This window comes from Vulpes vulpes, chromosome 1 (genome assembly GCF_048418805.1).
Source record: "Vulpes vulpes isolate BD-2025 chromosome 1, VulVul3, whole genome shotgun sequence".
Lineage (NCBI taxonomy): Eukaryota > Metazoa > Chordata > Mammalia > Carnivora > Canidae > Vulpes > Vulpes vulpes.
Genome location: NC_132780.1, coordinates 125759699 through 125787685, shown reverse-complemented (window position 1 = coordinate 125787685; position 27987 = coordinate 125759699). Strand labels below are relative to the sequence as shown.

The 27987-nt window shown below is 44.4% G+C and overlaps 2 protein-coding genes across 7 annotated transcripts in view; one reads left to right on the top strand and one right to left on the bottom strand.

Annotated features, from left to right (window-relative positions):
* The window catches only part of ZNF148 (zinc finger protein 148), a 169538-nt gene that overhangs the window by 36027 nt on the left and 105524 nt on the right, over positions 1-27987 (top strand). Inside the window, exon 3 of one of the 6 annotated variants that reach the window (XM_072727989.1) lies at positions 13041-13104. The gene's annotated coding sequence lies outside the window, so the exon portion shown is untranslated. Of the gene's footprint in view, positions 1-12816; positions 13105-14304; positions 14583-14976; positions 15314-27987 lie in introns of those variants that run through there. The other 5 variants (XM_025990218.2, XM_072727782.1, XM_072727843.1 and 2 more) reach the window with 5 other exon arrangements.
* On the bottom strand, positions 218-26868 carry LOC140597849 (uncharacterized). Its single transcript, XM_072748516.1, has 6 exons — positions 26706-26868; positions 26513-26616; positions 14941-15301; positions 13951-14594; positions 2628-2775; positions 218-436 (listed from the first exon to the last, which is right to left on the bottom strand). The coding sequence occupies exons 1-6, from the start codon at positions 26866-26868 to the stop codon at positions 327-329; spliced, it is 1530 nt and encodes a 509-aa protein (XP_072604617.1). The 3' UTR covers positions 218-326.

Genomic DNA, 27987 nt, shown 5'->3' with positions numbered 1-27987 from the left:
GTCACCATCCACCCGGTTGCTCAAACCAGAAAACTAAGCGTCATCTTTCATTTCTTTATTTAATAAACATTTTATGGGGCACCTGCAATGTGCCAAGCAGTGTTACAGGCTTTAGGAGAGTTTACAGTCTTGTGGGGAAACAGACAATGAAGATAATAAATAAATTATATACCGTGTTAGAGTGAGATATGTATCACAACAAATGCCTTTGGGGAAACTGAGCAGGTGGACCAAGGAATGCCATGGAGAGTGAATTGTGGTGTTAGACGGGGCGGTCAGAAATAGATCTTATGAAGAAGGAGACACCTCCAAGGACGAGGACTGTGTTATATGAATATTTGGGAAAATAGCATTTCAAGAAGAGAGGATAGCCAGTTCACAGCCTTGTCCAGGAATTGAACTGGGGGTTTGAGAAACAGCACGTTGGCCAGTGCGGCTGGAACAGAGAGAACGAGGGGGAGATGATTAGAGATGAGGTCAGGGAGGTACCCAAGCCAGATCACGTATAGTCTGATTGCCATTGTAAAGTTTTGGGTTTTACTCTGAGGACAGTGGGGAGCCGTGGGAGGGTTTAAGTGGAGAAATCCCATGATCACTCTGGTTACTATGTCTAGAATAGGCCAGTTCCTCTTCTTTTTGTCTCTCAGCCCCTACATCTATTTTGCACACTAAGCCCTGTGTATTTTATCTCTTAAATATTTTTATCTCTTAAATATATTTTATCTCTTAAATATATCCTTGAGCCCATATATTTCTTCTTTTAAAGTTTTATTTACTTGAGAGAGTGAGAGAGAGCAAGAGTGAGTGCATGAACAGGGAGAGGGGTAGAGGGGGAGAGAGAGAGAGAGAGAGAGGGAATATCTCAAGCAGACTCCCTGCTGAGCGTGGAGCCAGATGCCAGGCTTGATCAGCCAGATGCCAGGCTTGATCACACGACCGTGAGATCATGACCTGAGCTGAAATCAAGAGTTAGATGTTTAACCAACTGAGCTACCCTAATGCCCTGAACCCATCTATTTCTCTTAATTTCTATTGTTACTCCTTAAGTTGAACCAACAAAATCTCTCATTCATTCATTCCACTGATATGTTTGAGCAGCTATTATGTTCTGGGCACTATTTCTAATCTTGAGACACAGAGTGAGAAACAGCCTATGTGGAGCTGACATTCCTCTCTTGGATCTACTGCCTTTAAAATCTTAGCATCTTTGACTCCTAGCTAGGAAACCAACTGAGGGTTGCTAGAGGGGAGGTGGGTGGGGAGGTGGAGTAACTGGGTGATGAGCATTAAGGAGGGCACTTGATGGAATGAGCACTGGGTGTTATATGCAACTGATGAATCACTGAACTCTACCTCTGAAACTAGTAATACACTATATGTTAATAAATTGAATTTAAATTAAATTTAAAAAATTAAATTAAAAAAAACCAAAAACTTACCATCTTTTAAATTGTCTTATGTATGTAGAAATTTCCTGCACACCAGGGGGGCCTGGGTGGCTCAGTTGGTTAAGTGTCTGCCTTTGGCTCAGGTCATAATCCTGGGGTCCTGGGATTGAGGCCTGTAATGCATCAGGCTCCCTGCTCAGCAAGAAGTCTGCTTCTGTCTCTGCTCCTCATCCATTTGTTCTCCTCTCTCTCTCTCAAATATATAAAATCTTTTTAAAAAATTTCCTGCAAAAAGAATATTGTCTTATGTATGTATTTGGTTGCCGTCTCATTGTGTCCTCGCCTCACCAATGTGTCAACCCTGTGAGCCCAAGGACGCTATCGTGTTCAGCAGCTGGATTCTATGTACCTCGCGTATGGTATATGCTCTGTGCAAACTACTTGAGTGAATGAACAAATGAACACACCACTGCGAGTATGTGTACCCGTGCGTGTGTCGTGTTATATGTGATACTGTGTGATATTATTTATTCGATCCCATTATATTTCACTGAGAAACTCCCTGCCAGTTACAGCTTTAAACTTGGTTTCAGAGTCTGGACTGTAACTGGAGGTTTGACAAATGCTACTCTAGCATTCTCTACAGCCAGAGTCTTCCTTCCAACTCGGAAGTCTGCTCAGGTTGCTTCCCTGCATGAAATCTTCCCCTGGAACTCTCTTGGTCTTAGGCTGTTTTCCCCAACATCAGTCATTTATGATTATTCATGTACCGACTCTAATAGATCATATTTAATATTTTGCCTGTGAATTGAATCATTCTTGTCACTCAGCCTCACCTTAAGCAATAATCTAAGACAAGTGATATGTCAGATGCATGAGTCATATATTTTTCAAATGCATATTAAATCTACTAACTACCAACAACAACAACAAAAAGTGTTGGCTTGTGTGCTGCCTACACTCCTCTTCCTTGCCACCCCAGCTGTGCTTTGGGGGAAACCTGCTCTCAGGACAAAGGTTAGATGCTTCTGCTGGGCCTGTGAGCCACTGCGGTGCTTAGTGGTGCTTTCCACCAGCCCAGCCTCCCCCTCTTTCTCTCTGTCTCTCTTTACCACTTCCTGCGCTCATTCATTCTGAATAACTGGCAGGTCCCCGGGTGCACTGAGCTCTCTGGCTCTAGGACTCTACTGCATTCTGCTTCCTTTTTGGTCCAGAACTCTACCAGAACCCCCAAGTCACCTCCTTTCAGGTGCAGCATGAATGTCACCTGGGAGAAGCCATCGAGACGCTGGGTCTGGGATCCCCTGCTTTTCCCTGGCTCAGAGTGCATCCCCCTGAAGCAAGTGTCGTCTTCACATCTTGTGCTCCCACCAAAGACTGCCGGCTCCTGTTGGGGAGGGGGAGTGCTGTAGTTACTATGGCACTTCTGGTATTAAGTGTCTGGTGCCAGACAAGCAGTATTAATTTGGTTAATGAATAGGAAAACAAATACACAGATTTCTCAAGGAAACGACTGTCACTAACACTCAGCACGTTTTCTGGCACATACCAGCCATTCAGAAAACATAGTTGAGTGACAGCAGTGACGGTTGTTCCTCGCCCTGGGGACATTACCTTTGGTTTTGCTATTTGAGACAGGTAGGCTCAAATTCTAATGTCTTTGCTTCACATGACATTGTTCTCTCTTCTCTGCCCAGGAAGAGGTCAGAAATGAGGTAAAATGTCTGTCTGTGGCCTAAGAGACTTTTGGTCCCTCTGGTGACAGAGGATGGGGTTTGTAGGGAAAGCTACAGCACAGAGGGGAGACAGATCTGGGCATGCTTTCTCTTACTCAGTGTGAAGTAGCTATAAGGTCAATATCAAATATTTGAATTAATATTAAAATCCATATCCCATGCGTGTTTTCAGTACATTTAATGTCATTTTATTATGCCCAGTTCTTCCCCCCAGTATCTGGAGGTAGAGCATTCCTTTGAAAACTTTTGTAAGCTGAAACGGTATAAAGCAAGGAAGCAATTGCCACAAATGTATATGAAAAAAGTTTTGAGCATTATCAGACCCCCCCAAAAAATGACTTCTCTTAGGCCTTTCTGAAATCTTAGGGACACATCTTGCTAACGGATGCACAGAATAAGTCGAGAGAAAGCACAGGTGGTCACAGACACAGTTCAGAGCTGTGGCGGCTGGATGCTGAGATGCTGGGTGTAGTCCCCGGGGAAGGAGCCTGAGGGGCCAAGGGTGCGTGCTGCCGGGTGACAGCTCGCTGCAGAATGAGCCCTGAACTCTTTTCACTTTTTGCCTTTTTTGGTAAAAGCGAAAATCCCCTTTGGATTTCTTTCAGTCACCAGAACAGGTCCTAATGTAGGTCTTGCATAGAAGAGAATTGGTATAACGTGCACTATTTTTTTTCTGTTGTTAAAGATTTTGTTTATTTATGAGAGACAGAGAGAGAGAGAGAGAGAGAGAGAGAGAGAGACAGGCAGAGGGAGAAGCAGGCTCCATGCAGGGAGCCTGATGTGGGACTCGATCCCAGGTCTCCAGGATCACACCCTGGGCTGAAGGCGGTGCTAAACCGCTGAGCCACCCGGGCTGCCCTTCTTTTCTTTTCTTTTCTTTTCTTTTCTTTTTTTTAAGGATTTTATTTATTTATTTGAGATAGAGAGAGAGAGAGAGAGAGAGAGAGAGAGCGCACACATGAACAGGGGGAGGAGCAGAGGGAGAGGGAGAAGCAGACTCCCTACTGAGGAAGGAGCTTGAAGATGTTGGGATGATGTGGGGCTCCATGTAGGGCTTGATTCCAGGACCCTGAGAGTATGACCTGAGCTGAAGGCAGACACCTAACCAAATAAGACACCCAGGCATCCCAACTATTTCTTTTCTGTAATAGCTCTACTACCTGGCATCTCGGGGACTGTGATATTTGGTATAAATGGAAATTCCAAATAACTGATGTTTAATTTTGTAAACAACCAAAACATTAGAAAGAAAAAAAAAAAAAAAGGAAACTTTCCCAATACACTGCACACCTCTCTGGCCTTTGAAACAAAATGCCTGAAATATTACCAGTTCCATGCTGACTGGGAGCCCTCCCTTTGGTCTCCAGGATTTTTTTTTTTTAAGATTTTATTTTATTTATTCACAATAGACATTGAGAGAGAGAGAGGCAGAGACACAGGCAGAGGGAGAAGCAGGTTCCATGCAGGGAGCCTGGTGTGGGACTCGATCCTGGGACTCCAGGATTTTGGATGCCATAGCCATCCTTGCTAGAGGTCTGCGGGGGCACACGTGCAGGCTCAGATGGCAGCGGGTCTGAGGCTAAACAGGTAATGACTTTAGCTGTGACATTGAAACATTTTCTTAGGAACAGAACTAAAGCCCAAATCGGCTGATTTCTGAGCTCCTCCCTTCCCCTCTTTTTCATAAGGGAAGAATGAAGCTTACATAGCTATATAATCTTCAGGAAAGTGTAAAATGGTTGACTTTATGCAACATCAATTGTTATCAACGAAAGGGTGACACAGCTTCCCCCCCAGTACTTCATTCCTGTGCTTTTGTGCATCTTGACCTTCACTCATGTCTTCCTCTGAATCCCTTCACACCATAGTTACCTCAGAGCTGATGAACTTTAGGGTAACCCTGTACCTCTTTTACCTCTTTTGTTGAGCCTTGCATGTACATGGGTTTGTAATAAAGGTTTATAGTGAACATCGGTAGCTAGGAAAATGGTCACTTTTTGGGAAACAAAAAGTGTTTCTCTGTGTTGTGTCCACAATTGTTTAGCAACAGGGTAGGGTTTTTTTTTTTTTTTTTTTTTTTTTTTAATTAATTTATTTGAGAGAGCACATGGGCTGGGCGGAAGAGCAGAGGGGGAGGGAGAAGCAGGCTCCCCACTGAGCTGCGACCTGATGTGGGGCTCCATCCCAGGACGCTGGGATCAGGACCAGGGCCAAAGACAGATGCTTAACTGACTGAGCCACTCAGGTGCCCAGGTTGGTTTGTTTGTTTGTTTGTTAATGTACATATATTCTTAAGACATGGAACACATGTTATAAAGATTTAGGCTGAATTCATTAAGCTGAAAAAAGGAAAAGGGAATTTACATCAAGTTTTGGCAACATTGTTTGAAATACAAATTTGCAGATTTTATCACTGAAAAAAAAATCTCAGGTGTGTTTCTTCATCAGGAACTTCAGCTGAACCTAGAGCTTTTTCACACCTCATTTAGAAAGAAAAGAAAGGAAAACAAAAACCCAGGGGAAAAAAAAAAAAAGCAAACTATTAAGTTGATTGGCTGCAGAGGTAGCAAGGGCTCTTTAGAGAGAGACCTGTACAGCATTGCACTAAGAGGGTGATGTCTGGCAAGAGATTAAATGGCTGTGTCTCCCTTTGTGGAGGTCACCAGCTTGCTAACTAGTCATACTATACAGCGGGAGCTGGGAGGGGGGCCAAACTGTGGGGATCCAAGGGTATGTGCAATGTGCAATGTCCTATGCATACACACGTAGCAGTGCAGCCACTGCAGCTAAAGTTTAAGACCAGTTCTTTTTTTTTTTTTTTTAAGATTTTATATATTTATTTGAGAGCGAGAGAGCGAGAGAGCGAGGGAGCCTGTGTGTGTACTTGAGCAGGGGGGAGGAGTAGGAGGCAGTGGAGAGGGAGAAGGAAAGAGTCTCAAGCAGGTTCTGAGCTGAGCAAGGACCCCGGCTGCATCTCATGACACTGAGCCCAGGACCTGAGTCAAAACCAAGAGTTGGATGCTCAACCGACTGAGCTGCCCAGACGCCCCTAGGACCAGCTCTAAGAGGTGATCCAGGTTATCCATATAGTCTAGAAGGAGAGAAAGTGATCAGGGTGCTGTAGGTGCATACATAATACTTTAGGGGAAAAGTTTTTTTTTCTCTTCAAAGCTTAACTAAAAACATTTTTAAAAGCTATGGCTAAAAGACATGAAGAGAAATCTCACAGAGGAAGACATGGACATGGCCAACATGCACATGAGAAGATGCTCCGCATCACTTGCCATCAGGGAAATACAAATCAAAGCCACAATGAGATCCCACCTCACCCCAGTGAGAATGGGGAACATTAACAAGGCAGGAAACCACAAATGTTGGAGAGGATGTGGAGAAAGGGGAACCCTCCTGCTCTGTTGGTGGGAATGTGACCTGGTGCAGCCACTCTGGAAAACTGTGTGGAGGTTCCTCAAAGAGTTAAAAATAGACCTGCCCTACGCCCCAGCAATTGCACTGTTGGGGATTTACCCCAAAGATTCAGGTGCAATGAAACGCCGGGACACCTGCACCCCAATGTTTCTAGCAGCAATGGCCACAATAGCCAAACTGTGGAAGGAGCCTCGGTGTCCATCGAAAGATGATGGATAAAGAGGATGTGGTTTATGTATACAATGGAATATTCCTCAGCCATTAGAAACGACAAATACCCACCATTTGCTTCAACGTGGATGGAACTGGAGGGTATTATGCTGAGTGAAATAAGTCAATCGGAGGACAAACAGTGTATGCTCTCATTCATTGGGGAATATAAATAATAGTGAAAGGGAATATAAAGGAAGGGAAAAGAAATGTGTGGGAAATATCAGAAAGGGAGACAGAACATAAAGACTCCTAACTCTGGGAAACGAACTAGGGGTGGTGGAAGGGGAGGAGGGTGGGTGTTGGAGGGGAATGGGTGACGGGCACTGAGGCGGACACTTGACAGGATGAGCACTGGGTGTTTTTCTGTATGTTGGTAAATTGAACACCAATAAAAATTAATTAAAAAAAAAGCTATGGCTTACTGCTACCCCAGCATTTTCTCTTTTTCCATGTGAGACATTATTATAGTATGTTTACAGTATTAGGTGTTCGGTGTAGCACATGAAAATGTCTACACTCTATTGCACAGGTCTTCCAGTGGACAGGGTAGTTTTATTATTTTCTGGGAAGTCCAAAATTCTGACATGCTTTTTATTATTTATTTATTTATTTAAGATTTTTTACTTATGCATGAGAGACACAGAGAGAGAGGCAGAGACACAGGCAGTGGGAAAAGCAGCCTCCATGTAGGACTCGATCCCGGGACTCCAGGATCACGCCCTGGGCTGAAGGCAGGCACTAAACCGCTGAGCCACCCAAGGATCCCTGTGACATGTTTTTTTAATTTAAATGATAAGAAAATAGTAAAAATAAGAAAGAAAAATTCATCTGGGCCTTATATTGCACTATCTGGCAGTCAGCAAATGTATGAAATCTTTGAAAGCTCTAGAATAATAAAACTTTCCAATTGCCATTCTTTCTTTTTTATAAAACCCACAGCTTTAATATATATGAGTAGTTAATTTGTCTTCATTCTGCTTGAACTTTGAGAGAGAAGAGGTAGGAACTTAATTTATTGGTATTTTCTGAGTAGAAAATAGCAAGCATCTTCACAATAGACCAATTTCATCAGCCTTATAAATAAAATTATTCAGGCAAAGATTATGCTCAGAAATAAATTCTTTGAATAATGTTACATATTTTCTCTGCAGCTTAATTGCTTAGTTTTTTTCCTAGCTCCATCTAGCTATCATATAACGTTTTTATTCCCCATGCTAAACATTCTGTAAAATACTTCTCCATGGAAATAATCTTCGGGGGAGTACTTGTATAGTTTCTCTTTTCCCTTGCCTCAATCCACTTGCGGAACTGACTTTTTTTCCCCATTAAATTTTATTTTTAGGAAATTTGGTTCAGCACCATACTTGTGTCCCTTTTAGCAGTGACAATAACAATGACAAGAACAGGAATAATAACGCTGATCTTCCTCAGTTTATGATGGGATTAGGTCCTGATACACCCTTTGTAAGTTGAAAATACTATAAATCAAAAATGCGTTTAATGCACCCAGTCCACTGAACGTCGTAGCTTAGCCTCCCTTAAACGTGCTTGGAACACTTCCATTAGGCTACAGTTGGGCAAAACCATTTAGCACAACAGCCTGTTTTATAATAAGATGTTGAATATCTCATGTAATTTATTGAATACTGTAGGGAAAGTGAAAAACAGAATGGCCACCTGGTGCAGAATTGTTGTAGCGTACCTGCTGCTTACTCTCCTGGTCTTGTGGTTGACCGGGAGCCGCTGTCCAGCATCATGAGGGAGCATCACACTGTACGCTGCTAGCCCGGGAAAAGATCAAACTGCACAATTTGAAGTCTGGCATACATATTGCCTTTGTACTACCATTAGGTCGAAAAATCGTAAGCCAAGTGATTGGAAATCAGGGACCATCTGTATCCAAAAAAATACAGAACATTCAACTCTGCGCCAGAAATTGTTCTAAAACATGTATTAATACTTGCTATTCTTAACAACTCTAAGACGAAGGTACTATTATTAGTCCCATTTTCTAGATGGGGCACTTGACAGCCCAGAGAAGTAAAGTTACTAAGGTTGCAAAGCTAGTAAATGGCAGAGGCAGGATTCAAATCCAGGAGGGTTTAGTTGCAGCTGTGGATTTAACCACCGGGTCCTAATAGGATATTATCTTCATAATGTCTGACTTTATTTTTTCCTTTCTTGCCAATATGATTCTGTTACAAGGCCTTTTTTTTCTTTTCTTCTTTTCTTTTTTATATTTTTATTTTTTTAATTAATTTTTTTTCTTTTCTTTTTTTAAAGATTTTATTTATTTATTCATGAAAGACACACGGAGAGAGAGGCAGAGACATAGGCAGAGGGAGAAGCAGGCTCCATGCAGGGAGCCTGATGTGGGACTCCATCCTGGATCCTGGGATCATGCTCTGAGTCCATATTTCCCCTGCCCCACAGCCCCTGGCAACCACTTTTGTATTCTCTGCTTCAATGAGACTATTTTAGATAGCTGATGTAGGTGGGATCATGCAGTCTTTCTGTGATTGGCTTATTTCATTTAGTACAATGTCCTTTAGGTTCATCCATGTTGTCACAAATGGTAGGATCTCCTTCCTTTTAAAGCCTGAATAAATATTCTATTGCATATACACACTACCTTTTCTTTACCTATTCATCTGTTGATGAGCACTTAATTTGTTTCCCTATCTTGGTCATTAATTTTAGAATATATCAATGATGTGAAGTGCCCTTCAGATCTGCAGCAGGAACTCAAGGGAAGGGGTCTCAGGAAAAGATGGCCCATGGGAACAGGAAAAGCCGTTTCCCTGGGTCTAGTAGGAATGACAAGATGTAGCGGGGTGGTGGTGGTGGTGGGGGGCAGGCTCCTTTGGACCAATCTCTGACAAGGCTATGGATTTAGAGCATTGCGAAAAAGAAGCCCATGTTTTCCCATTAGGTAGAAACAGCCTTCATGAATAGCTTGTGCCGCAGGCAACCATATGGGTAGAGAAGATAGTGCTTCCACATACTCCTGAGCCTGGGAAGTCCAGGAAATTTGGAAGATGGTTGGTATAGAAGGTTTTGAAGACCTGGTGAAGTCTTTGGGACAAGAGAGGGTACATTCCTTTCCAACAGAAGCCAGAGGCACAAGGCTGAAAGAAGCCATTCCAGAACCAGAGGAACAGAAAGAGGCCCTGGGAGGCACTCAGAATTCCCCGTCAGGGCAGTGCTGCCAGCCTTCTCTGGGTTAGTCCACATCAGATAAGATAAAATGCTGGTGGGGGATTCCCGGGTGGCTCGGCGGTTGGGCATCTGCCTTCGGCCCGGGGTGTGATCCTGGAGTCCTGGGATCGAGTCCCGCGTCGGGCTCCCTGCATGGAGCCTGCCTCTCCCTCTGCCTGTGTCTCGGCCTCTGTGTGTGTGTGTCTCTCATGAATAAATAAAATCTTAAAAAAAAAAGATACAATGCTGGCTGTAGGCTGAGTCTGACCCACAGACATGTTTTGTCTGACATGCTTTCCTGTTTTAAAGTAGAATTAGTTGCCAACATAGATATTTGGGAGAGTTCACCCCAAAATTCAGATTCCTAATTTTTCTTCATTTTCTGATCTTCACATCCCGCTTGGAAATCATCAGCTGGAAATGAGTAGTTTGTTTCTGTGCCCTTCAGATTAGCTCTGGCTCTTCATAGTCCCTCCACTGTCAATTGTCTTTGCATCTGGCTTGTGTCATCTATTCATGTTACCTGCTTGGCTGGTTGGGCATTGAAGTTTGGTACCTGTGGACTGTCTCCTGAGTAGCTTAGTCTAATGTGGACATCTCCCAGAAGACATTCCTAGGCCCACTTGACAGAGGTTTCCTGGAGCTATCTCAAAAAGGGTACTAAAAGAGACATAAGCTATATAAACTTAGTGTTTCAAGAAACATAATTTACCCTTAAGAGTTGTGTTTCTTTACAGCGATACATGATGAAATCCTTCAACAAAAAGGGCCTGTGAGCTTGTATGCTTGTTTAAAAGCATACCAAGGAAAGGAGGAGTTACAGAGATGTCTGGCATCCTGTTCAGGAGCCAGTTTTGGGAAGAGAGAACTATATACCTGTTAAAACAGTTAACAAAAAAGGGTGATAATACAAAGCACTGGTGAGGATGGGGGAGAAACTGGATCTCTCATACATCGTTAGTGGGGATGTAAAATGATATAGCTACTCTGGAAAATAGTTTGACAGTTTCTTAAAAAATTAAATACATACTTACCACATGACCCACTGATCATACTCTCAAGGCATTTATGCCAGGAAAATGAAAACTTAAGTTCACACAAAAACCTGTACACAAATGTTCATAGCAGTTTTATTTGTAATGGCAAAAAAAAAAAAACAAAAAAAAACAACAACCTGGAAACAACCCAACTGTACCTCACCTGGGGAATGAATGAACAAACCCTGGTACATACAATAGAGTATTAGCTTGCAATAGAAAGGAGTGAATGTTTGCTATCTACAACAGTCTGGCTGGTCCTCAAGGGTATTCTGTTTAGGTAAAAACATCAGTCTTAAAGGTTGTATACTGTGTGGTTCCATTTATATAACACTCTTGAAATAGCAAAGCTATAGAGATGAAAAACAGTAGTTACTAGGGGACAGGGATGGAATAGGAGGAATGGAAGGGGAGGTGGATTTGTGAATATAAGAAGGTAGCAGGCGGGAGTTCTTTTGTGGGGATGGAACAGTTCTAGCTCTTGGTTGTAGTGGTGGTTACACAAATCCATACGTGGAATAAGACTTCACACACACACACACACACACAAATGCAGACTTAAAGAAAAAGATAAAAGGTAAGTAAGTTCTGTGGTCTAGTTTGAGGTAATATACCATCATCAATTTCCTGGTTTTGACATTTTTTTTAATAAAGGATTTTATTTATTTATTCATGAGAGACACACAGAGAGAGGCAGAGACACAGGCAGAGGGAGAAGCAGGCCCCACACAGGAAGCCCGGCATGGGACTCGATCCCAGGTCTCCAGGATCACTCCCTGGGCTGAAAGCGGTGCTAAACTGCGGAGCCATCTGGGCTGCCCCGGTTTTGACATCTTATTTGAACTTTATGTCACTTTTAGGGGAGGCTGGGTAAAGGGTAAATATGAGTGTAGTGTTTTTGCAACTTCTTGCGAGTCTGTAATTATTTTCAAACTTTAAGGAAAAAAGGAAAGGAAAATAGGCTGAATGCCTGAGACTGGCATTTGGGGAGGTGAGCTAGAGGGGCATGGAGAAGCAAATTGGGGCTGAGAAATATTTCCAGAAGTTTGACCTAGAAAAGCCATAAACTTGGTCTCCATCATCACTCCTTTTTTTGTTTTGTTTTGTTTAAAGATTTTATTTATTTATTCATGAGAGACACAGGGAGAGAAAGAGAAAGGCAGAGACACAGGCAGAGGGGGGAGAAGCAGGCTCCCTGCAGGGAGCCTGATGTGGGACTCGATCCCAGAACTCAGGGATCACGCCTTGGGCTGAAGGCACACACGCTCAACCGCTGAGCCACCCAGGCGTCCCCCCATCATCACTCCTGATGTCATACCTCTATGGTGCTCTTTAGTCGGCCCTTGTTAGGCAATTGTTTCTCTATTGTTTCTGTTGTGGTGCTGAGCAGAGAACTAGATCTACTCCTCACCGCAAACTAACCAATTTTAACCCACTGAGTGGGATTGCCAGGCCTTCAATCCTTTTTCAGTTATTAGTTTTCCTATTACCTAATATTCAGAGTCTGCTTCTTTGCTGCCAGAGGTGTTCTATATTCTAACATCTGAATTCCATGCCATTGCAGATGCTAGAAGTTGCCAGAAGCCTATCCTCCAGATAACTGTCTCTTGCCTTACCTCGTATCACTGTTTTGTTGCAATTAGCATTCACGAGATGCCCCATCATCTTATGAAAATTTGTATTTTCGACTGGACAAATCACATGGAGAGCTGATGCTGGAACTGTGGCTTATCCGTGCTCTTCTTAGTTACCTGTGTCTAAATTAGGCTGAACCTCAGGGGCCTCCGCTATTTCTAAACGGGCATCGCGATTTACTAAGGCTCGGCCTGGGGGAACATTAACCTTGCAGACACTAATCTAATTCAGCGCCATCTCAAGCGCAGAATGCGGGAGTTTGGAGTTTCGCCAAAAAGCACTATTCCAATGAACGTGCAGTTGGCAAAGGGGTGGGAAGGTGGGCGTGGACGAGGGAAGGAGAACTCCAGAAATGGTCGCATAGACACTGTGACCCCTTTCCTTTCCCTTACGGTTACGGATCGCAGAGGGATGCTGAACACATCTTCGGGGGATTCGGAGGGGACGGCGAGGGAGGCGTCTCGTCCCGTGGTGAGTTTCCGAGGCTCCGATCCCTCAAGGTCTAGGCGGCGGGCCTGGTCCACCTTGCCCGAGGTGGGGACGCAGAGAGGAGCCGCTGGGAGCCGTCCCCGTCCCCGTCCCCGTCCCCGTCCCCGCGAGGCGAGCCGAGCAGCTCAGGCCCAGCTCAGGCCGGGTGCTCAGCCTCAGCTGAAGGAGGGCGTCCTCGGGGAGGACCACCGCTCGGCTGAGGTCACTTAAAGGACCCCCAAGGGGAGGGGCGGCGCTGCGACTGCAGCTCAGTCTGCCTGGCCGGCCCCGGGGGGGGGGGGGGGGGGGGAGGCAGGTGAACCGCGCGGGGGGGTGCCCCCAGGTGAAGCTGGGGGGGGCCGGTAAAGCGCGGGGGGGCCCAGGTGAAGCTGGGGAGGTGGCCCAGGTGAAGCTGGGGGGGGGGGTGGCCCAGGTGAAGCGCGGGTGTGTGTGGCCCAGGTGAGTCGCCAGGGGGGTGCCCAGGTGAAGCTGGAGGGAGGTGGCCCAGGTGAAGCTAGGGGGGGTGGCCCAGGTGAAGCTCAGGGGGGGCAAGTGAAGCGCGGGGGTGTGTGGTCCAGGTGAAGCCGGGGGGGAGGTGGCCCAGGTGAAGCGCCGCGGGGGGGCCCAAGTGAATCGCCAGGGGGAGGCCCAGGTGAAGCGCGGGGGGGGGCAGGTGAATCGCCGGGGGGGGGCCCAGGTGAAGCGCGGGGGGGGGCAGGTGAATCGCCAGGGGGGGGCCCAGGTGAATCCCCAGGGGGGGCTCCAGGTGAAGCGCGAGGGGCCCGGGGGGGGGGATGCACACCTGCGGGGCCCTGCGCAGCACCTGCCCAGGAGCCGGGCGGTTCTCACCTCCTGCTTCCCGGGGTGCGGGCACCGACGGCGTCGGCCGGTTTGCGGGGCGGGGTCCACGAGCGCAGGTGGGCTGGGGACGGCAGGTGAGAGTGGAGAGCGGAGGCGGCCGCGAGGCCCCGCGAGTCGGCGCCTCGCCCGCTGCGGCCCTGCCCCCGCCCTGCCCCCGCCCTGCCCCCGCCCGGCCCGGCCCGGCCGAGATGCTCGGACGCCTTCCCTCCCCGCCCGCCCGGCGGCCCCGCGGCTGGGGCGCAGCCACACGCAGGCGCCGGGGCTTCCCCGCCGGGTCCCCCCCGCCCCCAGGGCCGCCGGGGGCGGGCGCCGCGCGGAGCGCGGCCGGGGCGCGAGGCGTCCCACAATGCACCGCGCGGGCGGCGGCGGCGGCGACCGCGGCGGCGCTCTAGCCGCGGCATGTCTGCGTCTCGACTGCTCTGGGAGGAGGAAGAGAAGGAGGAAGAGGAGGAGGAGGAGGGGGAGGAAGAGGAGAAAGGCGCAGGGGTGGGAGCCGTCGCCGGAGCTGCCACAGCCGAAGTGCTCTCCCCTCCCCCCTCGCCCTCCTCTCCGGGCCGCGGGGAAGGCTGGAGCTGCGGCCGCTGGCAGGCGGGGACCGCGCGACTCGGCGGCCGCCCGCGGTAAAGCTGGGCCTGGAGGCCCGGGCCCGGGAGGGGGGAGGGGGCGGCCGGCCCGGGGCGGCGGCGGGGGCGGCGGGGGCGGCGGGGCGCGGGGCCGCGGCGGGCGGGGGGCGGCGGCGTCCGGGCCGGGCGCGAGGCCGCGGGCGTGGGTGTGGGTGTGCAGGGCCGGGGCCGCCGCCGGCCTGGGCCCCGCGCCTGGTGCAGCGCCCTCCGCGCCCTCCGCGCCGCAGGCCGCAGCGGCCGTGCAGCCCGAGCGTGCCCCGGGGCGCGGGGGGCGGGGGGGCGGCGGCGCGGACGGGGCCGGGGAGCCCGGGGAGCCCGGGGAGCCCGGGGCGCTCATTGTGCGGCCGCGGCGGGCCTGCCGCCGTGCGAGGAGCCGAGGCGCTCGCGCGGCGAGGGAAGGAGGCGACCCCAGGAGTTTCGGCGCCCAGCGAGGACCGCGATGAAGCCGGAGGAAGTGCTCGGCGCCGGAGGCCGCGCGGAGGGCGCCCGGTAGCGTAGGCAGATGTAGCGCTGGCGGCGACGGAGGTCGGGCCGGGGACTGGGGAGTCCCCGGGCGGGCCGGGCTGGCCTGGCTCCGGACCTGTTGGGGCTCCCCTGTAGGTGACACCTGGTAAGTCGCGGCCCCGCAGTGCTCGGGGGTCACCGACAGCCAGGTGAGCCCGCAGGTCGTGGTCTGGGACCTCGCAGCCCTGCGCCGCCGGCGACCGGGAGAATTCCTGAAACGGACGGTAAGGAGACGCCTGGCCTGCAGGGGATTCCCTCCCCGAGCGAGGAGTTCAGATTTTAGCGGATTTGGAAGTATTGTCATCTGCTAGAGGCCGGGGGGACGGCAACGCCGGAATGGAAATTACTGGACTTGGCGGTTTTCTTCTTCAGCTTATCTGGTCCAGGAGAACTGATGGCACATTCTCCGCCCTGGGTCGCGGTACCCAGGCTTAGAATCAGTGGTGGTGGTGCTGGTGGTGGAGGAGGGGGTGGGGGCGGGGGTGGGGGTCGGTGCTCGGTGCTCGGTGCTCGGTGGCCTTTCTTTGGAGGCTGCGTTTGGAGCTCAGATCAGTCCGAATCATTGGTTCCCTAACTCCGAGGCGGGTGGGAGACCCTCTGCTATTCCCGGCGCCTGAATGTGTACTCTCACGGAGGCGGGCATTGTGGTGTTGAGGAGAATGCATCAGCCTGCAAGGTGTGGGCCTGCAGAGTGGAGGATCTAGAATATCTGTGTGGGTCTTAGGTTGCAAGGAGGTCAGGACTGGTTGTCTCGAGGTCTAGGGGAACCTGAAGAGACTGCACGATTCTAGAGCCAGGTTACAGGGAGGATTAGCATTTCCACGTCAGGAACTGAACCAGGGCCTCTTGGATTTGCTGAGCTTCCACCAGACCAGATTTTCAAGAGGCAAATAGAAGCTAGACCCGTACTCTTTTAAAAGATCTACCCGAAAAATCATTCACTTCTTATTATTAAGAAAGACTGCACATTACACTGTGATATTAATTCAGCTGAGGGGACGGTGGTATGAAAAAATCATTTTCTGGAAGTAGATAGAGGGTGGAGGGACTGATGGGAAAGATGGAAAGAAATTTGGGAGAGGGATGGGAAAATTCAGTGATTGGTTTGTTTAGCAAATGTATCTAAAGGAGGTTGAGAATTTAGCATTAGAGATGAGAGGGGCTTTTATTAAAAAAATTTTAATGGAAATAATCCAAGATTTTTTTTTTTTTAATTTGGAAAACTTTTGTCAGTACATTTAGGTTTACTCTCTTCAAGGGCTTCAGCATATTATGTAGTAGGATATAACCACTTTTATTATCATCACAGAATGAGAGGGTCTGTTTTCTTTCCCCTCACCTGCACTGTATATTATCACTTAATTTTTGAAGTTTAACAGACTTAAATATAGCATGTCATTATTATTTTTATTCCCTTTTAAATTGCATGAAATAATATACATACATAATTAAAAAGTAAAATTGTCCCGAGGGAGCTTATAACGAAAAGCAATAGCCCCTGTCTCACCTGTTTATTGCGGTCCCACTTTCCAGAGGCTACTACTTAGTTTTTGTAGTTCTTATCATGCTTTTCCTCAGGTCTGCGAGTAATGTGCGTGCACTGTTATTTCTTGATTGATCAAAATGACATTGTGAAGGAGTCAGAAGACTTCTATGAATGGAAAGGTTTTGTGTCGCTGGCGTTATCCCCATTCTCCTCCTTTCAAGCCTTTGATGGTTATTATTTTACCTTTTTTTATTCGCTCTCTTTACATCTTTAGATAATGTGCTTAAAGAGAGAGCATTTAAAATTTGACTGGAAATAGACTGGGTGAGAAGGTAAAGTGAAGTTTAAGGGATGGACCTGTAAGAAACATTGGGTTGTGGGAAACAACATCTTTGCCGCATAAGGGTTACTGGTTACAGATCTGAGGAGGAGTTGCTCGGCAATGATAGTTGTTCATCTTGGAATTAGTTACAGGTCGACTGTGCAGTGTTCTTTGACAGTCTTCTGGAGAGTTTTAGAGTGGGGAATCTGGGAATGGATTAAAATGACCCTTGATTGTTCTTTCCAGGCTTCTGTGGCAATTATTACAGGAGTTTTTAGGAAGGAATAAATTGGTGTGGATAATGTGTGGAGGGAGGGAGGGGTGGGGAAATGTGATAAAAGGGGGAAGAGGATGAAGGTCAGGGTATGATGGAGGTGGTGATAATTTTGTAGGAGGCTAAAGAAAGGGTAAAGGATTCTGAGGACATTTGGATATAGTTGATGTGAAAGAGATTTAAAATTACAGTGGTGAGACTGAGGTTTGTGGCAGTTACAAGGAAATTTGCATATTTAAGTCACTAATATGGTGAGAATAATGGTGGAAGAAAGTATGCTGCTCATATTTTAGGGTTGATTCATAAAATACCGATTTTTGAAATTTAGGTGTGAGGTTTAATGTCACCAACAAAATAAGTCTGTCGACAGATGGGGAGAATAGAAAGAAAACTTGCTCCCCTTTTCAGAAGTCTTGTTTAAGTAACCTCACCTCTGGAGAATCCTTACTTTGGATAAGAACAGCATTCACATGCAGATTATATACTGCTAAATCTTGTATTTGCTTATGGGAATTATTCTCTCCTTGTTTTGAAAGGGCTACTAACCTACCCTGGAGCCCAGACTTTCTTTTATCTGTGGGGAAACTCAAAACAGTTTGATTTTTAAGTGCTTATAATTAAATACCTGTTGAATGACTGATAGAAAGTAGTGTTCACTGTTAGTTAAAATAATGGGACTGTGTCAAATTGCTAAGTACCATGGGAGTACTGTAGACGAAATTGTGTGTGTGTTGTGTGTTTGAGAGAGTGAGGGACAAAGGGGATAGCTGACTGCTGAAGCCTTTAGATTTAAGGGAAGAAGAGAGAATGGATTAGAATGGGACTGGAAAAATCCTGCTGAAACATTGAAGGGGTGGGACCAAAGATTCTTGTCTGATCTGAGGCTAGTTTAAGCTGAGTAAATTATTATTATTGTTATTATTTTTGAGAAAGAGCATGGCGGGGAGGGAAGGGAGAGAGATAATCTTTTTCTAAAAAAAAAAAAGAGATTTTATTTATTTATTAATTTGAGAGAGAGAATGAACGCATGTGCTTACCTGTGAAGGAGGAGGGGGGGAAGAGAGGGAGAGACGAGAGGGAGAGGGAGGGAAGGAATGAATGTGGGAGTAGAGGGAGGAGCAGAGGGAGGAGCAGAGGGAGAAGCAGAAGCAGACTCCCCACTGAGCAGGGAGCCCTGGACTCCTGGGATCTTGACCTGAGCTGAAGGCAGATGCTTAACTGACTGAGCCACCCAGGCGCCCATGCCCCAGAGATAATCTTAAACAGGCTTCACACAGGGCTCAGTCTTATGACCCTGAGATCACGACCTAAGTGGAAATCAAGAGTTGACACTTAACTGACTGAGCCACCCAGGCACACCAATCTGAGTAAATTTTAAATCTGGATCTGGAGTTGGTGACTGGTTTAATTTGGATTTTCTTACCTAAATGACTGCTTATAGAGACTTAGCTGTTTTAAGAATATGTCTGATTTAATTCATTTTTGGCATGATAATAAAAAACTGTTAGGTGAAATTTCTTCCCTTAAGGAATTTATGGTATTTTTATTCTTTTAGGCGGAGAAAGACAGTTATGAAGTAATTTAGTAATAGTGTAAGATTTCAGAAAGTTGATTTAAAAAAAAAAAAAAAAAACAAATCAAAAGTATGCCTCCAGAGGAGAATTTATGTATTTTGGTAGTCATTTTTACTAGTAGCATTCAGAACTTTTTTGGATCACTTTTTCTGAATTCCCTTTTGAGCCTCTAGCATCTTCTATGAATTTATTTATTTAGTGCCTGTTGTGTGCTGTGGGGGGACTGGACTTGTAAAGGTGGGTTAAACATGGTCCCTACCCTCAGAGTTCATTATCCCTTCAGAACGGCACAGTTATAAATAATAGGAGGCATAACGTTACTCTGAATAGTCTCATTGGTGACAAATCTTTTTAGTCTGAAAGATTTGATTTTTAGAAATGCTTAAGATCGGACCCTGGGTGGCTCAGTGGGTTCAGCTCAGACCCTGGAATGGAGTCCCACGGGGACTTCCTGGTCAGTGGGGAGTCTGCTCCTCCCTCTGCCTCTCCCTTTCTCCAGGCCTGTGTTCTCTCTTTTCTCCCTCACTCTCTCTCAAGTAAATAGCTAAAGTCCTCTAAAAAAAAAAAAAAAAAAGCTGAAGATCTGTCAATAGCAAATAGAGTGAATAAAGAATAGTTTTGGTTTAAATTCAGCTAGTCACAGAAATAGGAATGGTTTTCTTGGTTGACTTAACTGATTTTGGAAAACACTCTCCTTGAGAGGAAGTTGGAAATATGTTGAGCAGTGGTGATCGTTTCACTTGTAGGTAGTCAAACATCGAATAAATGTTGGTGAAGTGCATCAGATGGTTGGATGGTTAGAGTGAATAAATGGGCTAGTGGTACCTCCCAGAGGGTCTCACTGAGTTTAATATGTAAATAAATTCTGGGTATATTTGTTAACAAACACTTTGATTACTGTGAACAGGATGGTTTATGGTTAAGACCCCAAGTGAGTTTTATGGACAGTAAATGCTGTAGGAGTTCAGGGAATGGAGAAATGAATATTGGCTGAGGTTTGGGGAAAGGATTTAAGTGTACCATACTTTAGCTAGATATCTGAAAGGATTCCTTAGGGATCTCAGGAGAGGAACTAAATTGCTCCAAATTTCTCTTGCAGCCCTAGAATGAACCTAGAGTCTGGATCTATTTTTGTCTAAATGCTTTCTGCCTATTTCATTTTAGCTACTCCTACTGGTTTGTTCCTCTTCAAATTCTCCTTTGCTGGGTAGATTTTGAGCTCCCTGGAACAACGAAGGGAGGGGGTCTGTTTCCATCTATGTCTAGTGTAACTTTTAGTTTTTCCTTTTATGAGCCTGTACCCCACAAATTACTTGGTCTCTGTGAGTGAAGAGCATGAGTCAACTTGGCTCTGCTATCCTGGCATTTTCCTGCGTGCTTTTCTCAAATCTGCTTTCTGAATTACAGAATAGAATAGTCAGAGAATTGAGGGCATATGTCTAGTAGACACATGCTTGTTGAATAAATGAATGAATGAGAAAATATCAGATAATTTAGGAGCTCTAAATGATCTATATGTTTCTGATAGTTTCAGTTTACTTATTCATAACCTGCCTTTTCTGCAAAGGATTTAATGGGGCTGACAGATAAATGTATGCTATAATATGAGTTGAAATAATTGAGGAAGTCTAGTTGAAGAGAAAATGAAAGAAGAATCTGTTTAAAAAATATAAGGTCTATTATTATGAATGCTAGGAAACTAGGAATAAAGTGGAGGATAACCAGATGGAGAAGGAAAGGTGTTATTCCACGGAAAGTATGATTATGAAAGAAGAACAAGATTATTGATATATGATAGCTTATGTTTAGTGCAAAGCAAAGAAGATTGAAAGTGTAAAGGATTACTTGAAATGGTTATTTTTGGGAGGAAGATGGTAAGACAATTTGAAGGATAAGAATAAACAGGAGTTTAGAATGTAGCAGAATTTATTTATGATGTGGATTTGTAACAGTTTTCAGAAAATGATGGGGTGAGTTCAGTCAACAGATAATGAACATTTGCTATATGTAAAAGCATTGTTCAGTGTAGTCAGGAATAAATCCTTTGGGATTTATAGTCTAGCAGTGGAGCTGGACTTGTGCACAAATAACTCCACTATGATCAACATAGAAGGAAAACGATGTTACTCAAGTTAAAAGGTCGGAAAACACATTTGACTAGGGGAAAACCTGGGACTACATTTAATGGCATGCAAGTGGTATTTTAGCTAGTCTTTGAAGAGATGGATAGGATTCTGGCTGGTAGAAATATCTGGAAAGTGAGCATTCCAATCTGAGGGATTAGCAAAAACAAAGACTTGGAGGTGAGAAAGCCAAGGATTTATGGGAAATAGTGAGTTAGTGTTTAACTTTTTTTTTTTTTTTACCATGATCCACATCTTCAGCTAATAATATGCATGTATGAATATGTGTATGTATAAAACAAAAAGCTTCAATAACCATATCCCTTACCATGCTGGATGCACGCGTATGTTTCCCATTCTGCTCTGTTTGGCAAAAAAATAAAAATAAAAAAAGGTGGCTGGCGCTCACACACTGATTTCATGACTAAACAATTGATCACAACTTATAGCTTGGAACACAGAGTTCGTGAATAGGCCATAATATGATAAAAGGTAGGAAGAGTCAGTGGGGTTGGGTAGGAAATGGATGGCCTTGGAAGCTAAGCCAAGTAGTTTGTATTTGATCTAATGTTGTGCTTAGTAAGCAAACAGGCTAGGTTGTAGTCTTGGCCCTTCTGTTTTACCTGTGCTATGATTATGGAGAGAATTACTTCCTTTCTGAGACTCCACTTTCTCATCAAGAAATTGATAATTATTATACCTTCTGGCAAGGGTTATGGTGACGATTTGAGGATTAAAGTATGCTAATTTAGGATTAAAGTACTTTCATGTATCATTAACGTATAGCTACTCAACTTTTTTGAGTAGAGAATGGAATAAAAGCCTGTATATTAAATACCTTCATCTGATGATAGCTGTACTGTACAGGGGAGATTGGCGGCAGTGTGGTGGTATAGTAAGATTGAGGGGGGTGAGAAACGCAGTTAGGAGGCTACTGGAGAAACTTCAGAAGGGCTTGAATTTGTTTGATAGCAGTAGGACTAGAAATGAGGGGGGAGAATGTGATTGGATGGTGAGCGGAGGGGAGGATGACTGGAAATTTAGAGCTGTGGTAAGATTAAAAAGGCAGCAACTGAAACTGGAATATAGGTTGGGGTAGGTTAGTGGGGGATGTTTGAGTGGGAAGTTAAAGTTTATTGCATATAGCAGGTCCTCAATTATTTGTTGAATGATTAAATATGTAAACAGAGGAGTGATTTGCAAGTGGAGACAGTAATGGATTGGTTTGAGAAGGAGGGGTGAGATTGAAGGGTGCTTTTGAGGGATTGCAATAATTTCTTCAGGGAATATTTTTGTATATTTACTGTGCACAAGGTTCCATGGTAGGCATTGTGAAGGATATATGTTTATAAATGACACAGTTCATTTTCTTCAGGAGTTTATCCAGGGACAAAAATGTGTACACATCTGTCCATGACAGAAGTACCTATGGCAGGTTCGACTGGAGAGGAGTTGGTGTGTAGCTTAGGCCTTAAAGGATTATAGCAGGCAAGTGGTGAGGGTTGGTATTCCAAAAAGAGGGAGTGTGATAATGAGTGACAGAAAAGTTGCGGATGCATTTAGGGTTTGGTGGTCTAGATGAGCTGGAATTTAGGGTTCATGTTATGAATGGAGGGAAATAAGGCTGTAAAGTAGAGGAATCATCACAATCTAGTCTAAATGGGTTTTTAAAAATTTATTTATTGAGTTACAACTTTATGTACATAAAGTGCTGAAATCCTAAGGTTACAAGACAGTGAGTTTTTGTAGGTAGACCTTTACGTAACCGCCATCCAGTTCAACATTTCCAACACCTGGGAAGGCTTTCTCGTTTGTCACTTCTAAGTTGATGTCCCGCTCAATGAAAAGTAACTACAGTGACCCTTGAACAACATTCAATGGGTTTGAATTGTACAGATCCACTTACAAGTGGAATTTTTTTTTTTTTTAAGATTTTATTTATTTATTCATGAGAGACAGAGAGAGAGGCAGAAACACAGGCAGAGGGAGAAGCAGGCTCCATGCAGGGACCCTGATGTGGGACTTGATCCTGGGTCTCCAGGATCATGCCCTGGGCTGAAGGCGGCGCTAAACCGCTAAGCTACCAGAGCTGCCCTGGAATTTTTTTGATAATTACAGTATTTTCTTTATGATTTTCTTAATATTTTCTCTTTAATTTATTATAAGAATGCAGTATATATTACATATAACATGCAAAATATGTGTTAATCTATAGTTATCAGTAAGGCTTCTGGTCGACAGTAGGCTATTGGCAAAGTTTTTGGGAGTCAAAAATTACGCCTGAATTTTTGACCACTGTGGGGAGAAGTTGGCTCCCCAACCTCTGCATTGTTTAGGGTCAGCTGTACTATTCTGATCTCTATCACAACAAAGTAGTTTTATGTTTTTCAATTTCTTATTAGTGGAATCATACATCTGTGTCTGGTTTCTTATGCTCATCATATGTCTGTGAGATTCATCCATGATGCATATAGCAGTAGTTCATTCTTTTTCATTTCTCTGTGGGATTCTATTATGAACATATCACAGTGTATTTATTCATTTCACGATTGTTGGGGAGTTGGCTAGTTTCTATTTTTTGGAAGTCTAAGGATTTTTAACTTTGCATTGGGGAACCATTGATGATTTTTGATGCGGAAATGAGGTGATTTAAGAAGACATATGTGGTGACCTGTTTCGTTTTGTTTTTGCAATGAAGAGAACCTTGTGACTAGGAGACAAGTCAAAAGGCTATGACAGAAGTGTGAAGTGTAGAAAACCTAAGTTGTGGTGGTGGTAGTGGGAATAAAAGAAATGAGATATATAGAAGAAAGAATTGAAGGTTTGATGGCAAGTGGCTTTTGGGGAACTAGAGGAAAAGAGAAAGAGAAGGGAAATTTTGGGGCTTTTCTTGGGTAACTGAGGATGGTAGTGCCATTAATAAAAATTATTGGATCAGTTAGCAGAACTATTTTGGTGGGGGAGAATAATTACTTTGGTTTTAAGACACATGACCAGTGTGTGAGGCACCAGTGGAAGTATGCAAGGGGACTTATTTAGCCAGAGTTAGAAATACCGGATTCAACTGAGGAAGGAGGTCCAGTAGAGACTTGGGAATATGTACCTAGAGTTGGTGTTTGAAGCTACCACTAATTCTGGATTTGGTAGCGTCATAATGGCAATGAAGTTATTTGGACTAATAATTAAGGTATTAATTGAAGCAATGATTGAAGAATACAGGTAAAAAGAAATCATCACATATTCCAGTTCCTAAGGAATACATTAGGTTGTAGCAGAGGGGGATGGTTTAAAGGTTATTTTTGGGAGCTGAGGGAGGATATCCATATGAGGAATGAAAATGTAGAAGCAATGTTAAGGGATGAGACGCTGAAGGGGGAGAGAATTAGAGAAAGCTCCAGGACAGAACTTGGGGAAAATATCCACTGTTTGGCCTAAGTAGAGGACCAGTGCTTCTTGGAGACCGAAGCAGCAACTAGAGAGACTACAGTAGAATCCTGTGGTACAGTGACATAAAACAAAAGAGGTAGTTCACATGTCCTTGCCAGAGAGGGTATAAGGACTTGGGTGGTGGGTCATATGATTTGGTACATACAATTGTTTTTTGGTCTTCAGGAGAGCAGTTCAGAGACCACAGTGCATGGAGGTAAAGGACTGAGTGGGTTGGGAGAATATGGAAACGTTGAATGTAGGAATTGTATTAAGTTTATTTTAAGAAGGAGGAACAACAGCTCTTTTTCCAAAACTAGAGGCAAGAAGTAACAGATGGATGAAGATACAGCATTTTAGAAGCTGTAAAGAGGATTTGATTACAGGTGGAGAAGGTGTGATTTGAAGGAATTTTATGGAAGAGATTTGAGTTTTTGATGGGATTAAAGATTTAAATATGAAAATGACTTGGATTAGTCAATGAAATAGAGAATTACATTTAGAATGAATCAGCCATGGAAGATTTCATAGCTTTCTGGTGGCACTTGACACCCAGTGTGCGGATGTAAAGAAAACAGATGGTGAAGATTGTCATTGGGGAGGTGCATGGTCAATGTAATGGAAGGTCATGATATTCTGAGAGGGAGTAGTAAATGGCTGATGGACAGATTTAAATTGTGAAGGGAGACTAGGGAAGCCAAAAGGATATAAGGAGCAGGTGTAGAACTATAAAGTAGTTGTGGTTTAAAAAACAACAAAAAAGAAGATCTCTGAATGATAATCCTGGGTATTGCACTTCCAATTGATGACCTATCTTCCTTTTTTTATATGTGTGGGTGGCTGAAGTGCGGCTGAAGGTTTTAGGAGTTGAGGAAGCTCAGGTTGTAGAAAGTACTTCAGCATCCATTGTTGAAGTTACTGAGAATAATGGCTGAATGTGGGACAAAGTAGAATTGAAGTCTTTGGGAAGGAGGGTATCCTGGACCTTGGTAGATGTTGCAGATGGAATGGTTTAGGTGAGTAATGTAAACTGCCAAGATACATTTTAGTAATAGTAGTGGCCCTTGGGAGCAAGAAGCAGTTGTAGCAAGCTGAAGGAGTAGGAGAATGGATAGCTAAGTCATGAGAGAAATAGGTTGTCCAGGAAGAGCCAAGCTTGAGATAAGATGAAGGGGTGGCAAGAGAGGATAGTGTCTAACTTACAGCGTGGGGATAAACAGATTTGTTAACATTTACCAGCTCTTTTAAGTTTATAAATTTAATTTAATTTATAAACAAATTATACTTGCAAAATCCTAGCCATTCATATGCAAGGCAAAAAAAAATAAAGTAGAAGTGTATTAATATTAAAGGCAAAAGACAGAGTAGTTTGTTGACAGTAGAACATGGATAAGCTGATAGAAGCTAGTAAAAGGGTAGAACAGAAATGAATGAGGAGGTTCGAGTTGACCTGAATAGGAATAAAGGGTAAGATGAAGAGGAGAGCTTAAGTAGCTTTAGAGAGAAAATATGGGGAAAACAGAATTCTGTCTAGGAAATAACTAATGCCAGGAGCCTGTTCCTTCTCTGTGCACCTAAGGACAGTCCTTGCCACTCTTTGACAGTCCTTTTTGTATACATACATAAAGAGGTTCAGGTGAAAAGTGGGAAGAATGGGGTGGATGGTAGGAAGGAGGTATCCTACGGAATCCAAATGGTCTCTATAGTTTTTTCTTTTCTTTTCTTTTCTTTTCTTTTCTTTTCTTTTCTTTTCTTTTCTTTTCTTTCTTTCTTTCTTTCTTTCTTCTTTCTTTATCTATGACTTTTATGTCATATATTTCTTAGTGTTCTTTTTTTTTGAGCTTTTATATATGAGTTTATTCTTCATTTAGCTTTTAAAACACTACTATAGTTGAATATTAAAACAAAAACAATAGCAAGTAGTGAGCTATGATTATAGTCCTTCACTCATTCACTACTGCATATAAAATGCCAGCAGCAGTGTTATTCTTCACTGGTCCCATTAAGAGATCTGACGCTGAACACCACCCCTAGGATGATGTTCATCATCCTCATGCTTCCCCATTGTAATGGCACCGTCTTTCCTGATTGGGATCGAAGTCCACCAGTGCTACTTGTCCATTTCATCAGTCTCTTCTACTTCCTTCCTCTCAGGTAGGAGTTTTTCCAGCAAAGAAAGTTTATCAGGAGAGAGAAAGCCGTTCTCAGGGAAGTTTACCTTAAATTCGATGATTAAGAAGCAACCCTTCTCATATGGCCTACGATAAATTGGCATGCCTTTGTTTAGCAAATGCTTGATATCCCCATGCTTGACAATCTGACCTGGATGAGAGTTGATAACGATTGTCAAGAGTAGATAATGGCTTTTGAAAGCCACACAGGGCTTCAACCAGGTTCTTGGTCTCCCTCACCATGGAATGTTGTCTTCTGGCCATCTTTCATGCCTTTGTCAATATGCACTTCTAGGTTCTTCTCTCGAACTATCTTCCTTCCGTCGCAGCTTTTACATCTATCTTTAGGACTGATCCGTTCCCCATGGCACTCCATGCACACAGACTGAATTTGCTGAACCATTCCAGGTCCTATCTGATGAATTCTTACTTGCATTCCAGTACCTCGGCAATTGGGACAACATTCGACTGCCACCTTGGCCTTTGCATTTATCGCAAATCACATTCTTTTGCAGAGCTAGTTTTCTTGCTGCACCACTATATAAATCTTCTAAGGTTGCTGAGAGCTGACATACAACATTTTTACCTCTCCTTTCTCTCTGCATCCTTCCTCCTCCTCCAAAAAACATATCAAAGATCTCCATGGGGGAGCCAAAACCACCACCAGCTCCACCTTCTTTAATTGCCTCTTCTCTTCCTTTTCTTTGCATCAGAGAGCACTTCATAAGCTTGATAAATCTGTTTTAACTTCTCTCCTTCATTTGGATTCTTATCAGGGTAGTATTCAAGGCCAATTTCCTATAAGCCTTTTTCAATTCCTCCTGGGTGGCATTGGGTTTGACCCCCCCAACATCATAGGAAGTGGTTTCTTTCACCGTTTTCTACAACCAGTGAGAGGGCCAGGGCTGGTGTGGGAGAGCGGGAAGGAGCGCGTTTCCAAGCGTTCTGGAAAGTTCCCATATATTTCTTAGTGTTCTTAGGAGGCTGGTTGTGTTTTCTCATTTCACTTACTACCTATATAGAAGTTAAGTCCCAGATGTACAGTTCTAAACATGCTTCCCTGGCTTGTTTGTAGTTATTATTGATTGAACATGTTTAAAGGAGCTGTATTGCCAATTCCAAAAACAAAATATAGTTAAACTGTTTTGTTTTGATTTGTTTTTAAATCCCAGTGCTTGAAGCCTTCATCATCTTCCATTGATGGTATTTAAGACCTGGACCAGGCTCTTTATTTTTTGGCTTTGTCTTTGCTCTCGAACTTTTGCTTGTCCACTTCTGCAGTAGTGTTCATTTTTATCACTTTGTTGTCTGTCAACTTTTCCCTTGTACTTTCAAAGGCTTGACTCTCAATGCTGACCCAACTGTGGTTTTTGAGATTCTCCACCAGTGCCTTGCTGTGGTCCTGGCAGCTGACGTTTTAAACCATTCACTGGCCCAATGCTGTATTCTTTAAACTCTTTGCATTTGTATTATATTCTTTATGTGATTAACTCATGCTTTCACCCTCTGTCTGAACAAAGAA